At 45.5% G+C, this 16,026-nt stretch overlaps 2 protein-coding genes and 1 pseudogene across 6 annotated transcripts in view; 1 reads left to right on the top strand and 2 right to left on the bottom strand.

Moving 5' to 3' along the window:
• srr (serine racemase) overlaps positions 1 to 1,599 on the bottom strand; it is a 43,453-nt gene extending 41,854 nt beyond the window's left edge. For both annotated transcript variants that reach the window (XM_070897417.1, XM_070897416.1), the window contains exon 1: positions 1,394 to 1,599. The gene's annotated coding sequence lies outside the window, so the exon portion shown is untranslated. The remainder of the gene's footprint in view (positions 1 to 1,393) is intronic.
• A 169-nt stretch (positions 1,600 to 1,768) lies between these two features.
• The window catches only part of trmu (tRNA 5-methylaminomethyl-2-thiouridylate methyltransferase), a 48,502-nt gene continuing 34,244 nt past the window's right edge, over positions 1,769 to 16,026 (top strand). Inside the window, exon 1 of one of the 4 annotated variants that reach the window (XM_070896645.1) lies at positions 1,769 to 1,788. Coding sequence is in view for 2 of the 4 variants with exons in the window: in XM_070896642.1 (XP_070752743.1) it covers positions 8,434 to 8,575 (142 nt within the window). In the remaining 2 variants the exon portion in view is untranslated. Of the gene's footprint in view, positions 1,789 to 1,975; positions 2,107 to 8,391; positions 8,576 to 15,108; positions 15,153 to 16,026 lie in introns of those variants that run through there. The other 3 variants (XM_070896643.1, XM_070896642.1, XM_070896644.1) reach the window with 3 other exon arrangements.
• On the bottom strand, positions 15,669 to 15,906 carry LOC139279136 (U2 spliceosomal RNA; annotated as a pseudogene).

The following is a 16,026-nucleotide window of genomic DNA, read 5'->3' as shown; positions in this document are numbered from 1 at the left end:
CTGCCATTTCTTTGTTCCCAGTTATGACTTCCCCTGATTCTGACTGCAGGGGACCTATGTTTGTCTTTACTAACCTTTTTCTCTTTACATATCTATCGAAGCTTTTGCAGTCCATTTTAATGTTCCCTGCAAACTTCCTCTCGTACTCTATTTTCCCTGCCCTAATCAAACCCTTTGTCCTCCTCTGCTGAGTTCTAAATTTCTCCCAGTCCCCGGGTTCGTTGCTATTTCTGGCCAATTTGTATGCCACTTCCTTGGCTTTAATACTATCCCTGATTTCCCTTGATAGCCACGGTTGAGCCACCTTCCCTTTTTTATTTTTACGCCAGACAGGGATGTACAATTGTTGTAGTTCATCCATGCGGTCTCTAAATGTCTGCCATTGCCCATCCACTGTCAACCCCTTAAGTATCATTCGTCAATCTATCCTAGCCAATTCACGCCTCATACCTTCAAAGTTACCCTTCTTTAAGTTCTGGACCATTGTCTCTGAATTAACTGTTTCCTTCTCCATCCTAATGTAGAATTCGACTATATTATGGTCACTCTTCCCCAAGGGGCCTCGCACAACGAGATTGCTAATTAATCCTCTCATTACACAACACCCAGTCTAAGATGGCCTCCCCTCCTAGTTGGTTCCTCGACATATTGGTCTAGAAAACCATCCCTTATGCACTCCAGGAAATCCTCCTCCACCGTATTGTTTCCAGTTTGGTTAGCCCAATCTATATGCATATTAAAATCACCCATGATAACTGCTGCACCTTTATTGCATGCACCCCTAATTTCCTGTTTGATGCCCTCCTCAACATCACTACTACTGTTTGGAGGTCTGTACACAACTCCCACTACCGTTTTCTGCCCTTTGGTATTCCGTAGCTCCACCCATACCGATTCCACTTCATCGAAGCTAATGTCTTTCCTTACAATTGCATTAATTTCCTCTTTAACCAGCAATGCCACGCCACCTCCTTTTCCTTTCTGTCTATCTTTCCTAAATGTTGAATACCCCTGGATGTTGAGTTCCCAGCTTTGGTCACCCTGGAGCCATGTCTCCGTAATGCCAACCACATTGTATCCGTTAACTGCTATCTGCACAGTTAATTCATCCACCTTATTCCGAATACTCCTCGCATTGAGGCACAGAGCCTTCAGGCTTGCCTTTTTAATACACTTTGACTCTTCTCCTTCCCTCTCCCTCTCTCATATCATTTTGACCACAGATCAAGTTAGCAAGTCTGGAAACATCAGTAAAGGGAGAAGAATGATCAGAAGAGCCATGCCTCCACTATGGCCATGCCAAAGGAATCTGATCTAATTTTCGTGACACAATATTTTAATGTGAATTATTTCATGAGATCAAGTATTTCTTTTTAAAAAAAAGTTTGCTCACAACTTTTCCAGCCAGTTAAGTTTATTACAGTTCTATGTCCACTCTTGTAATGACTCTTCTTGTGATGTTCCTGTGCGACATTAAACACCTCCCTGCATGCATTTCCGGTGTTGTGTCAAAAACTGAAAACGGCCTTTCAAAAGTCTGCAAACATTGCAAAGTTGTGCCGTTTTGCTAAATGACACCGTACATTCAGCAGCGGGCCAGTCGCCTCCGCAGCGACAGGGCAGCGGGGCTGAAGATCAAACTCCCATAAAATATTATTTAAACTACATCCTCGGGTCAACATCAATTCACGTCCTGTGTATAGCATTAAATTGTCAGTGAAATGTTCTCGGGAATCTATTCCCGTCTCGGAATGGGTCTCCAGAGAGCTGTGTAGAAAGGGCCAAACGGTGAAGTATCTGCTCGGCCCGCCCGCCCTGGGTGTGGCGACCCTGCCGCGCCCTGCGCCCCTCACAGCCGGCCCTGTGGCAGCCTCCGCTTGCAGGTCAAACACAGGCGGGGAGGGAGGTCCAAGCAGCCCCGGGCCGGACACTATTTGCGGAGAGAGTTTGCTGGGGGAGCGGTGCGGCGGGCTGAGGATGGCGGGTTAGCGGAGGGACGAGGAGCGGCTCGGGCTGGCGGGATGGGCCGGGCGCTGCGGCGGGTGGTGTGCGCCCTGTCCGGCGGCGTGGACAGTGCTGTGGCGGCGCTGCTGCTTCGGCGCAGAGGTGAGGAGCTGTCACCAAATCATTACACTGTGATACACTGGCACTGGGTAATAGTGTCACAGTGATATACTGGCACTGGGTAATAGTGTCACAGTGATGCACTGGGTAATAGTGTCACAATGATACACTGACACTGGGTAATAGTGTCACAGTGATACACTGTCACTGGATAATAGTGTCACTGTGATGCACTGGGTAATAGTGTCACAATGATACACTGGCACTGGATAATAGTGTTACAGTGATACACTGTCACTGGGTAATAGTGTCACTGTGATGCACTGGGTAATAGTGTCACAGTGATACACTGGCACTTGATAATAGTGTCAATGTGATGCACTGGGTAATAGTGTCACAGTGATACACTGGCACTTGATAATAGTGTCACAGTGATGCACTGGGTAATAGTGTCACTGTGATGCACTGGGTAATAGTGCCACAGTGATGCAATGGGTAATAGTGTCACAGTGATTCACTGGCACTGGATGATTGGAGCATGGGCAGGTACAGCAGGAGCGGTGAGATCGGGGCGAAGGAGCGGCGAGAGATTAGAGGGACGTGATCGGGGCCCATGAGAGGTGTGGGTTCAGGGGTCAGGGGCCCAGGGGCAGCACGGGCCAGCCCACACCGCGATATGTGTGCGCACTACGTCCGTGCAGCAGAGCTGGTCTCCAGTCATCTTGGGTAATCCTTGCCACTGGACCAAGACCTAGCTCTGTCAAGCCCGTGTGGTGGCTGGTATGCAACGGCCACCACACGTTTAAAAAAATCCACGCACAAGCATCTTCCACCTATTGAAACACCTGTGAACTCATCCTTTTTTGGCGTGGAAACAAGTCATCCTCGTTTCGAGGGACCGCCTATGATGATGATGGCACTGGGTAATAGTGTCACACTGTGATACAATGTCAAATGTGAAACACTGGCACAATGTGATACAATATTACAGATTTGATACAATGGCACAAATGTGACACAATGTATTCTTCAGGTGATTGTGGGAATACTCGGGTCTGAACATTAAGAGAATGCAAATTACTGTCCATCGACGTCAGACAGGGACATTCGAAATTTAGCACAAGATTTTATCTAGAGTTTTGCTCCATTGCTTTTGAGGACCAGGGAGGTTCAGTAGGTTACATATTTGGGGTAGAGAGTTGGTTTGTGGAAGGATTGGGCTCCAGACCCCAAAGCATGAATGGCCTTTTCTTCCCTGTTTTCTAATGTTTTCGAATGGGGTGTTTTCCTTCACTAGAGGCGGTTGAAGACAGGCAGTACTCCCATTGTCGACGGCACAACATTAATATAAAGAAAGTAAACTCTGCATCTCTGACAGTGACCGGGGTCGACTACTCAGGTCTCTAGTGAGCTGTTGTTGGGGGCAGCAGCAAACCTGCGTGTTGTTCCCTATTGTCCTCTAGTCTGGGCCCTGTAGTGACTGATGGTACACTAAAAATAAATCGGGAAGCTCAATGCTCCCACAGACATATCAGCAACTAAAAATGCTTATATACTTGTTAGAGGAACTGTCTTATGATTTACTCCTCCAATCAATACATTTCTTGAACATTAAAGTCAAAGGTTTATTAAGCATACAGTACATGCATCATCATCATCATAGGCAGTCCCGCGGGATCGAGGAAGACTTGCTTCCACTCTTAGCATGAGTTCATAGGTGGCTGAACAGTCCAATACGAGAACCACAATCTCTGTCACAGGTGGGACAGGTAGTCGTTGAGGGAAGGGGTGGGTGGGACTGGTTTGCCGCACGCTCCTTCCGGAGCCTGCGCTTGATTTCTGCATGCTCTCGGCAACGATACTCGAGGAGCTCAGCGACCTCCCGGATGCACTTCCTCCACTTGGGGCAGTCTTTGGCCAGGGACTCCCAGGTATCAGTGGGGATGTTGCACTTTATCAGGGAGGCTTTGAGGGTGTCCTGGTAACGTTTCCTCTGCCCGCCTTTGGCTCATTTGCTGTGGATGAGTTCCGAGTCGAGAGCTTGCTTTGGGAGTCTCGTGTCTTGCATGCAAACTATGTGGCCTGCCCAGCGGAGCTGATCAAGTGTGGTCAGTGCTTCATTGCTGGGGATGTTGCCCTGGACGAGGACGCTAATGTTGGTGCATCTGTCCTCCCAGGGGATTTGTAGGATCTTGCGGAGACATCGCTGGTGGTATTTCTTCAGCGACTTGAGGTGTCTACTGTACATCGCCCACGTCTCTGAGCCATACAGGAGGGCAGGTATTACTACGGCCCTGTAGACCATGAGCTTGGTGACAGTATTGAGGGCCTGGTCTTCAAACACTCTTTTCCTCAGGCGGCCAAAAGCTGCACTGGCGCACTGGAGGCGGTGTTGGATCTCGTCGTCAATGCCTGCTCTTGTTGATAGGAGGCTCCCGAGATAAGGGAAGTGGTCCACGTTGTCCAGGGCCTCGCCGTGGATCTTGATGTCTGGGGGGCAGACATCGTCGACATAATTTGACATAGTCGACGTGTTTACCGAGGCGTATGAAAGCATAGGCCTTACGCTAAACATCAGTAAGACAAAGGTCCTCCACCAGCCTGTCCTCGCCGCACAGCATAGTACATGCAATAGTACAAACATACACTTAAAAGGTTGTACTTACAACCACACATGGTAGTCTGGTTGGGGATCCGAACACGTTACAGTTCTGAGCTCAGAATCTTAGGTCTTTAAGAATCCAAATACTCATTACAAACTGCTACTTTTTATGCATTTATCTCACCACCTCTATGTGACAATTTGCACATTTTTGCATTGCATAATTATATAAAAGTTAATTTACAACTCCATCGAAGAATTTCTTATTACTTATCCCTTATCAATAACTTTAGTTTTCTTTACTTAACAAACTCTTTTTTCTTTGGCCAATGTGATCGCTGTACTTCCCTTACTTTGTTATCTTATCAATAGATTCACTCTTGTTACATAAATTGCTATTCTGCCAAGCAAAACATTTAAGTACAAGTCTATCTTTGTTTCTGTATCACTGATACCAATTAAAAAGGATGATGTATCACCAGATGTCTTCCTTTGTTAAGCTAACTGTTTACCCACACTCGTTATCAAATAATTAAAGTTCTCTCAAACTTATGAATCAGTATTCTGTGACATGTCTTTAATTAGGTTTACTGAAGTGATTAAAGTGACCGTGCTTTAAGGACAGCCTTAGTTCAACAGTTCAGTGGTCACTGGTTTAAAATTGACTTATACTTGCTTAACAGGCAATAGCTAAAGGTCAATATTACTACAATATAAAGAGAAATCAATTGCAGTATAGCATAAGTAGATTTGTTAACACTTTCCTTACATATTTAACGTATATAACACAGAACGATGTCAAATAGAAAAAGGGTCTATTTCTTTTGCTTCCTGATCGGCTTCATTTACATTACTGACCGGATTTCAACAACAAGCAAAAACTCCATAATTGTGGCTATTGGTTTCTGGCCATAAGCCTCCTTAAATGTTTGAGGAAGGTCTGCGTGGTTAGACTGAGGACTCTACTGGGTTTCCCACAAATTGTAAGACCAGTCACTGTATCCTTTTGCTCCTTATTGAAAAGCACTCTGAGACATCTTCCTGCATGAGCAGTGCTGTAGAAATAAAAGTTGTTTTTGTTGAACTGTGATTGGCTGAATCATTTGGGTGAAAAGTTAGATTTGAAGGCTCCAATCAGGCATTGAAAATTATTGACGTGATACCAAGTCCTAAATGGAAGTCTAGTCTATGAAACTGTTGTCCTTTTCTGAAATTATTTTAAAAGATTAAAAAAAATAGAAATGATATAAAGTCAAAGTTAAAATAGAAAAAAGTAGACTGAAAAGAAGTGGAACAGAAGTCGTTTTTATAGCTTATTCAAAATCTTAAAAATATTTGCAGTTAATATTTAATAAAATTACTCGTATTTGAGCAGAATTACTGTTGAAGTAAGATTTATTTCAGTGACACAGTAAATGAGCTGAATCCTTTAAAGAAAAATCCTAGGAGGCCTGGAATTTGCTTGAGCTGCTGTGGGACTAAAGTTTAAATACACTCTTGCTTGGACCCAGAATTTGACAATAACAAAATATACCATATCACTCACATCTGGCTGGAGAATTTGCAGTTCATTAAATTCCCACTTTTGAATTGGTTTGTGTTTTCTTACCACATGGGTGCATATTACCAGCGCTGTTACTCTTAACTATCCAGTCGTAGCCAGAGAATCCCTCACCGTTACCTCTGGTCTCCCCCGAGGATTTATCCTTGGCCCCCTCCTATTTCTTATCTACCTGCTGCTCCTCGGCGACATCATCCAAAAACACAACGTCAGGTTCCACAACGATACCCAGCTCTACCTCACCACTACTTCTCTGAACCCCTAATAGCTCCTTATGTGGCTTGGTGTCAAATGTTGTTTGATAATGCTCCTGTGAAGCACCTTGGGATTTTTTTTAATTTTTTTTATTAAATTCGTAGCCAATCGTTCCAATTCTTTGTCAAATCACAAACGCCAGAGGTCACCTTGCACACATCAAAGATCACTCTGCGCCAATGCTCTTAGCCAAAAGGCCTAGAGCCACTTCACCGTTCCTGGAAGTACTGCAATACCAGGTTCGTGCCATGGAGGTGGATGGGTCAGGTCCCCCACACACCTCTGTGGAGGTGGATGGGTCAAGCCACCCCACCCACCTGAAGCACCTTGGGATGTTTGACTAGATTAAAGGTGCTATATACAGGCAACTCTCGATTATCCGGGTCCCTCGGGGATTGGGCTATGCTGGGTAAACGATTTCTCCGTTAGAGCGAGTTGACATTACGGTTAATGCTTACAGTACTGCAGGTGTGCTCTAACCAATAGCTGTAGCATATCTTCTAATCCTTGAATTCTAGTCCTCTAAGTCTAAAGACCATTAGGCTTGTTGATTACTTCCTGTAACTGTTCATAGCATTTTAATGAATTATGAGAGGCAGTGGACCTATGTGTGAGCAGCAGCGGGAGCTGAGGCAAGGCAGAGCGCTTAAAAGCAAGGCTCAACAGGCAACATTCGAAAGGAACATCAGAGTTTCAAAGTGACATCACACACACGGAATTTTAAATGCTGTTACAACAGTTTCCCGTTGTGTGCAGATAATCGAGAGTTGCCTGTAAATACAAGTTGTAGTTGTTATTGCTCCCATATTGATCATTCCTGTCCAGCAATTTTGAACACTCTTTACTTATGTTCTGTAGTGAGGCTCCTTTATCAGCATACACTGACTGCATTAAAATGGAATGGAAACCTATATAACAATTTTTATAATGCACAATTTCTCAGTGCGGATTGGCCATGTTTCAAACAATACAGGTATCAGTGCCAACCACAGTTTTTATACAAGTACTTGTAAAGAATGTTGCCATTTGAAAACTGGTTGTTCTCTTCCCCTCTTAACTTGGCAAAATAAAATGATATATCTCAGCTTTTAAAAAAAAAATGAGATGTTCATTTTGTAGGCAGCCTGTGGCGCGGGTATTGGCGGCGGCCCCACTGACTTCTCCCACGACCCTTCGAGAAGATTAAAATGGAGCAGGGCCCCAGCATTTCTCATCCCCTCCAATCATCACACCTCAGATCTCCCACCACCTCTCCTGAAGCGCTGCTCAGCGCCGAGCTTACAGCTCACACTCCACCGTAGGCAATTAGGTCCATACAGGAGAGCCTGGTCTCTAATCGTCTTGGACCCACTAAGCCCATGTGGTAGCCGGTGTGCAACGATGACCCTACATTAAAAGAACTCACGCACAGGCATCTTCTACCCTTCAAAAATTAATTCCCATATCAGACTGTACAGTCACCTGAGAACTCATTTTTGGAGTGGAAGCAAGTCTTCCTGGATTTCGAGGGACTGCCTATGATGATGATGATGATGAATGGGGAAACTCATCACTCACCATTACTACTTCACAAACTGATGCCTTCCTGTAATGTTTTAATTAACTTTGGCTGCCTGATTGTTTCTATCCTGCACTTAGAGATCAATCAGTACTAAAGTTACATTGAGAAACATTGGGTCCAAATTAAACTGGCTGCACTAGTTCTTTACCAACTAGAGCACCACCAGAGGGCGCTCCAGAATAGCCTAATAACATTGCAAGACCTAGACATGAACTTGAAGGAGTGAAATTTAGAGCAGCCAGCTACCCTGACAGCTCAGCCAGTTAAGTTAGTAGATTAACATTAAAGGCCAGGGTCTAGACTTTCACCTTCATTTTCGGCGGTTTTCTCAGGGTACAACTGTTTTTGGGAGAGAAATCGCCCAGCGAAAGTTTCCCCCTTACCTTTTGAATGTTACCGCCCAAATCTCGAAGCACCCGTCGGGAGCAAGCTGCCCACGTGCACCGCCGAGGGTGTAAGTTTGGCCTCAACGGAAGCCCATCCAGATCGCCAAGGAAACCGCCCGGTGAAAGCTGCTTAAACAGAGCAGTAGGTGAGTACTCTGCAAAGAACGGTAAGTTAAAGGTTCTTTATTTATTTATTTTAAATTGTAAAATGGCGATTAGCTTTAAAACTGTCTTGGAGGTGTGTTTTAACCTTTTTTTTGGTGAAAATTATTTTTTTCAGGTTTCCCCTCTCCCTAGGCCCAACCGCAGCCTCGGAGTAAAAGAACCGCCCGTTTCACTTAATTTCGCCTTTAACCGTCGAGAATACTGGTGCAAGATCCATTTTCTCGCCGGGCGATTATTTTTAACTTAATTATGGAAATTCTCCCCAGCATTCGTTGCAAAACGTTAGCGGTTTTTCTGGGCGGGCAATAGGGCATTGAGGGGCTCTCGGGAAAGTCTAGCCCCATGAATCTCCCAGTTTGAGGCTTGGCTGTGTTAGCGTATCTTGGCCAGGGGACAGTAGGAGTTCTGGAGGGGAAGATCAGTTATGCTTCTCATTCCTGACTGCTACCCAGCAACCTGTTAATGAGGTATACATGTGGATATTGGGTAAAGAGAGGATCTAGCTCAGCGTTGGTGTCTTCCACCATTGAATAACCAGTCAGGATTCACTGTCCAGCTGACACATGATGCCTGGCCACTTCGCTACGATACCAATAGATGATGGAGGCCAGTGAAATCGTTATCTCAAGCAGGGAGGAAAGGCATTCAGCAAAAAATGGAATTTAGAGCAATGTATGTCCTTGTTATGCTATTTTCTGTGCGATATTTACGACTTTCAAGGTGTAAATGGGATGTCAATGTTACAGTACAATGTTGCCAGATCTCAGTTTGCTATGACTGCACAGCTTTCACTGAGATACACTGGTAGGTAATCTGTGGTGGAATAACATTGTATGGCTCTAGTGTTAACATCAGAATTGGCCTTTTTTTTTACATTGTTGCTGGGGTTCTGGAAACATGCCATTCAAACAAAGCTTCAGGTACCAATCACAGAATTACACAGGATTACGCAGAATATACAGCACAGAAACGTTTGGCATTTATGCTTCATGGGAGCCTCCTCCCATCCTTCCTCATCTAACTATCAGATTAACCCTCTATTCCCTTCTCCTTCATATGCTTATCTAGCCTCTCCTTAAATGCATCTATACTATTCACCTCAATCACTCCCAGTGGTAGTGAGTCCCACATTCTCACCACTCTCTGTGTAAAGAAGTTCCTTCTGAATTCCTTATTTGATTTCTTGGTGACTGTCTTATATTGATGGCCTCTAGTTTTGCTCTTCCCCACAAGTGGAAACACTCTCTGGGGGAGAAATTCTCTGGGGGCGGTAACCGGCTCAGGGTGGGACTTCCTACATCCGACGCAGAACTCCCTCCCCGTCCGCGAAATTGTGGTCACCGCTCCTCACAGGAAGTGGAACATAATCTTGCATGCTCCACTTCCTGATGGGACAGGCTCCGGGATGATACTGGGGGGCAGGTTCCGGGATGATACTGGGGCGCGGTCACTAGCGCTGCATGGCTGCTCCCTGTAGCACTGAAACGGATCAAGGCTCCTCCCCTTCGGTTAAAGGGGAGGACGGTGCGCACTCTGCTGGGCCTCTGATAGCCTCTACTGGGCCACCAGGGCGGCATGGTGCCGAGGCCGCAGCCTGGCACCCTAAATGGAGTCATCATCATCATAGGCAGTCCCTCGGAATCGAGGAGGATTTGCTTCCACTCCCAAAGTGAGTTCTTTGGTGGCTGAACAGTCCGGTACGAGAGCCACAGACCCTGTTACAGGTGGGACAGACATTCGGCAAGGGAAGGGGTCGGTGGGGCTGGTTTGCCGCGCGCTCCTTCCACTGTCTGCGCTTGGCCTCTTCATGCTCTTTGCGTTGAGAGTCGAAGAGCTCAACGCCCTCCCGGATGTACTTTCTCCACCTCGGGCGGTCTTCGGCCAGGGTCTCCCAGGTGTCAGTGGTGATGTCGTACTTTACCAGGGAGGCTTTGAGGGTGTCCTTATAACATTTCTGCTGTCCTCCTTTGGCTCGTTTACCATGAAAGAGCTCCGCATAAAGCATTTGCTTAGGGAGTCTCGTATCTGGCATGCGAACTATGTGGCCTGCCCAGCGAAGCTGATCGAGTGTGGTCAGTGCTTCAATACTGGGGATGTTAGCCTGGTCCACAGCCAGATAGGGAATGGAAGACCAGCAGGAAGAGCAGTGCAAGGAAGGTAGCGCAGGGGTCCCCTGTGGTCATCCCCCTGCAAAACAGGGTACTGTTGGGGGGGATGACTCATCAGGGGAGGGCAGCAGCAGCCAAGTTCATGGCACCGTGACTGGCTCTGTTGCACAGGAGGGCAGGAAAAAGAGTGGGAGAGCGATAGTGATAGGGGATTCAATTGTAAGGGGAATAGATAGGTGTTTCTGCGGCTGCAACCGAGACTCCAGGATGGTATGTTGCCTCCCTGGTGCAAGGGTCAAGGATGTCTCAGAGCGGGTGCAGGACATTCTAAAAAGGGAGGGAGAACAGCCAGTTGTCGTGGTGCACATTGGTACCAACGACATAGGTAAAAAAAAGGAATGAGGTCCTACGAAACGAATTTAAGGAGCTAGGAGCTAAATTAAAAAGTAGGACCTCAAAAGTAGTAATCTCGGGATTGCTACCAGTGCCACGTGCTAGTCAGAGTAGGAATCGCAGGATAGCGCAGATGAATACGTGGCTTGAGCAGTGGTGCAGCAGGGAGTGATTCAAATTCCTGGGGCATTGGAACTGGTTCTGGGGGAGGTGGGACCAGTACAAACCGGACGGTCTGCACCTGGGCAGGACCGGAACCAATGTCCTAGGGGGAGTGTTTTGCTAGTGCTGTTGGGGAGGAGTTAAACTAATATGGCAGGGGGATGGGAACCAATGCAGGGAGATAGAGGGAAACAAAAAGGAGACAAAAGCAAAAGACAGAAAGGAGATGAGGAAAAGTGGAGGGCAGAGAAACCCAAGGCAAAGAACAAAAAAGGCCATTGTACAGCAAAATTCTAAAAGGACAAAGGGTGTTAAAAAAAAACAAGCCTGAAGGCTTTGTGTCTTAATGCAAGGAGTATCCTTAATAAGATGGATGAATTAACTGTGCAAATAGATGTTAACAAATATGATGTGATTGGGATTACAGAGACATGGCTCCAGGATGATCAGGGCTGGGAACTCAACATCCAGGGGTATTCAACATTCGGGAAGGATAGAATAAAAGGAAAAGGAGGTGGGGTAGCATTGCTGGTTAAGGAGGAGATTAATGCAATAGTTAGGAAGGACATTAGCTTGGATGATGTGGAATCTATATGGGTAGAGCTGCAGAACACCAAAGGGCAAAAAACGTTAGTGGGAGTTGTGTACAGACCTCCAAACAGTAGTAGTGATGTTGGGGAGGGCATCAAACAGGAAATTAGGGGTGCATGCAATAAAGGTGCAGCAGTTATAACGGGTGACTTTAATATGCACATAGATTGGGCTAACCAAACTGAAGCAATACGGTGGAGGAGGATTTCCTGGAGTGCATAAGGGATGGTTTTCTAGACCAATATGTCGAGGAACCAACTAGGGGGGAGGCCATCTTAGACTGGCTGTTGTGTAATGAGAGAGGATTAGTTAGCAATCTCATTGTGCGAGGCCTCTTGGGGAAGAGTGACCATAATATGGTGGAATTCTGCATTAGGATGGAGAATGAAACAGTTAATTCAGAGACCATGGTCCAGAACTTAAAGAAGGCTAACTTTGAAGGTATGAGGCGTGAATTGGCTAGGATAGATTGGCGAATGATACTTAAGGGGTTGACTGTGGATGGGCAATGGCAGACATTTAGAGACCGCATGGATGAACTACAACAATTGTACATTCCTGTCTGGTGTAAAAATAAAAAAGGGAAGGTGGCTCAACCGTGGCTATCAAGGGAAATCAGGGATAGTATTAAAGCCAAGGAAGTGGCATACAAATTGGCCAGAAATAGCAGCGAACCCGGGGACTGGGAGAAATTTAGAACTTAGTAGAGGAGGACAAAGGGTTTGATTAGGGCAGGGAAAATGGAGTACGAGAAGACGCTTGCAGGGAACATTAAGACGGATTGCAAAAGTTTCTATAGATATGTAAAGAGAAAAAGGTTAGTAAAGACAAACGTAGGTCTCCTGCAGTCAGAATCAGGGGAAGTCATAACATGGAACAAAGAAATGGCGGACCAATTGAACAAGTACTTTGGTTCGGTATTCACTAAGGAGGACACAAACAACCTTCCGGATATAAAAGGGGTCAGAGGGTCTAGCAAGAAGGAGGAACTGAGGGAAATCCTTATTCGTCGTGAAATTGTGTTGGGGAAATTGATGGGATTGAAGGCCGATAAATCCCCAGGGCCTGATGGACTGCATCCCAGAGTACTTAAGGAGGTGGCCTTGGAAATAGCGGATGCATTGACAGTCATTTTCCAACATTCCATTGGCTCTGGATCAGTTCCTATGGAGTGGAGGGTAGCCAATGTAACCCTACTTTTTAAAAAAGGAGGGAGAGAGAAAACAGGGAATTATAGACCGGTCAGCCTGACATCGGTAGTGGGTAAAATGATGGAATCAATTATTAAGGATGTCATAGCAGCGCATTTGGAAAGAGGTGACATGATAGGTCCAAGTCAGCATGGATTTGTGAAAGGGAAATCATGCTTGACAAATCTTCTGGAATTTTTTGAGGATGTTTCCAGTAGAGTGGACAAGGGAGAACCAGTTGATGTGGTATATTTGGACTTTCAGAAGGCTTTCGACAAGGTCCCACACAAGAGATTAATGTGCAAAGTTAAAGCACATGGGATTGGGGGTAGTGTGCTGACATGGATTGAGAACTGGTTGTCAGACAGGAAGCAAAGAGTAGGAGTAAATGGGTACTTTTCAGAATGGCAGGCAGTGACTAGTGGGGTACCGCAAGGTTCTGTGCTGGGGCTCCAGCTGTTTACACTGTACATTAATGATTTAGACGAGGGGATTAAATGTAGTATCTCCAAATTTGCGGATGACACTAAGTTGGGTGGCAGTGTGAGCTGCGAGGAGGATGCTATGAGGCTGCAGAGCGACTTGGACAGGTTAGGTGAGTGGGCAAATGCATGGCAGATGAAGTATAATGTGGATAAATGTGAGGTTATCCACTTTGGTGGTAAAAACAGAGAGACAGACTATTATCTGAATGGTGACAGATTAGGAAAAGGGGAGGTGCAAGGATTCCATTATTTTTCCTACAACTGATGTTAAGCTGACATCGTTCCCTGGACATGTTCGATCTCCCTTCTTAAATAGAGATATAAATCTCTGCTTTTCACTCCACTTGTGTGCTGATCACCTGTTAGAAGGCTTGTACAAGGAGGTGCTTGCTTTCTGTAGGAGCCCACTATAAGTTGGGTCCTCTGTGTTGTCAGGAATTGAGAGAATGCAACCTTTATATTGTAGAGTAGTGTAGATGGTAGTAGTACTGAGCATCTATCATTGAATTCAATTAATTATATTAGAAATGCCTAATACTGCAGAACACAATGCACATCGTGGGTTTAATTCTCCTGGTCAGTGGACAGTACACCAGTAGTTGATATAAAATGTGGTTGGTAGATATAAAATGTGTGGCCAGGTTATTTGCAGGGTGCATGGATCGTGATGCTCCAAGTTCAGAAGAAACTGATTGTGAGCAGCCACTTTAATCTGGCTGAATAAAAAGAGAAAAAAAACCCTGCAAATATTCAAAATCGGTAACAAAAACAGAGAATGCTGGAAATACACAGCGGGTACTGCAGGGCTATTGGTGCCTGTGAAGCAGAACCCCAACATGAGTGACTACCTTCTGCATGTCGGCCAACCCTGAAAACTCACTAAAGCTGCCAAATAGCCCCAGAAAAAGCAGACAGCTTGAAAACAGTCCTGAGCATCGACTTTATGATGTAAAGGTGAAGAGTTAAGACTGAAAGTTCCTCAGAACACTGGCTGATTAAATCTTGAGCTGCAGGTCTACCCAACATTCCATCAATTTAATTGCAGGAAAACATAAAGTACACAAAGGACCATGTACAGAAGTGTTGATGGGGGTGTGAGTCAAGGTGTGATTTATTTTCTAGTGGGATCTGAGAATGTGCCCCTCCTCAGAAAATACTGAATTTTTGACACTTTATTTGTAATCCTTCTTTCCCAAACAATAATAATTTATCCTGGCAAGATTATGAATATTTTAAATATAAAAATAGTAGCTGCATGGACTTCAATACAACCTTTGTATTCAATTCCTCTTACTGTGAATCTAACCCCCGATTTATCATATTGGTTTGTGAGCTGAAACCCTTTTAGAACACCTTCAATAGCGGCAGTCAACCGTGCATTCTACATGCACAAGACCAAACGGGCTCACTCTGCACCTGTCACTGTCCCAGACCCCATGACAGCCCAGGGTTTCTCATTTTATTTTTAAGTAATTTCAGGGGGTTAAGGGTGAGTTAATATCATCAAAACCATTTACAGCAGTGTTGGAACCAAATGTTGATGACGGATCATATTCAAACATTAACCTCTCCTTTCCTCCTTCAGATGATGATCAGCCTACTGTGCGTTTCAAACATCTCGAACATGAGGTTAGAAATTGCTGTTGGCACTAACAGCAGATGAATATTTAATGTCTTTGTGTCAAACTCTTTTTCACTATTTTAATGCCTCCATTAGAGTAGTGCAAAGGGGAGTGGGAGCAGGAGTGAGCACAAAGTGGAGCAGGAGTGAGACCAGAACTAGACTATGGGTAGCAAAGGCGAGCAGAGACATGACCCAGACCAGTCCATGTGAGAAAGGGGAGGTGGATACAGCCGGTAGGTGAATTACTGACAATTATATTCTATGGTTCTATGGGCCACCCCGGCTTGCGAGAAAACGTCGACACAAGTCAGGGCTATAAGAAGAGCGGGAGCGAGCCACTGCAGCTTTCAGCGCAAGCTGACACAAATTTTTTTATTTTATTTATTTATTTATTTATTTATTTATTTTTTAAATTTTTCGTTGCCAATCTTTCCAATTCTTTGTCAAATCACAAACGCCAGAGGTCACCTTGCACACATCAAGGATCACTCTGCGCCAATGCTCTTAGCCAAAAGGCCTAGAGCCACTGCACCGTTCCTGGAAGTACTGCAATACCAGGTTCGTGCCATGGAGGTGGATGGGTCAGGCCCCCCACACACCTCCGTGGAGGTGGATGGGTCAATCCACCCCACCCACCTCCTATTTCCAAAAAGCATAGGAGAACCACCTTCCTGATCCAGGGAGAACCACTTTGGGGTCATGGTTACTCCCCTGTCAGGTCAGTTACGCATGATCTTAGCCAAAAGGCCGAGAAGCGAAAGCTGACACAAATGGGCGACTGGGTGACATCATCAGGACCCAGGTCGCCATTTGGAGTGTGGGCAGGAGCATCGGCGGGACCCTGGTACAGCAGAGGAGCGGTAAGGTCGTGGCGGACTT

This window comes from Pristiophorus japonicus, chromosome 13 (assembly GCF_044704955.1).
Source record: "Pristiophorus japonicus isolate sPriJap1 chromosome 13, sPriJap1.hap1, whole genome shotgun sequence".
In the NCBI taxonomy this organism is placed as follows: domain Eukaryota; kingdom Metazoa; phylum Chordata; class Chondrichthyes; family Pristiophoridae; genus Pristiophorus; species Pristiophorus japonicus.
The sequence above is the reverse complement of the archived record's forward strand: the minus strand, read 5'-3'. Positions and strand labels throughout refer to the sequence as shown.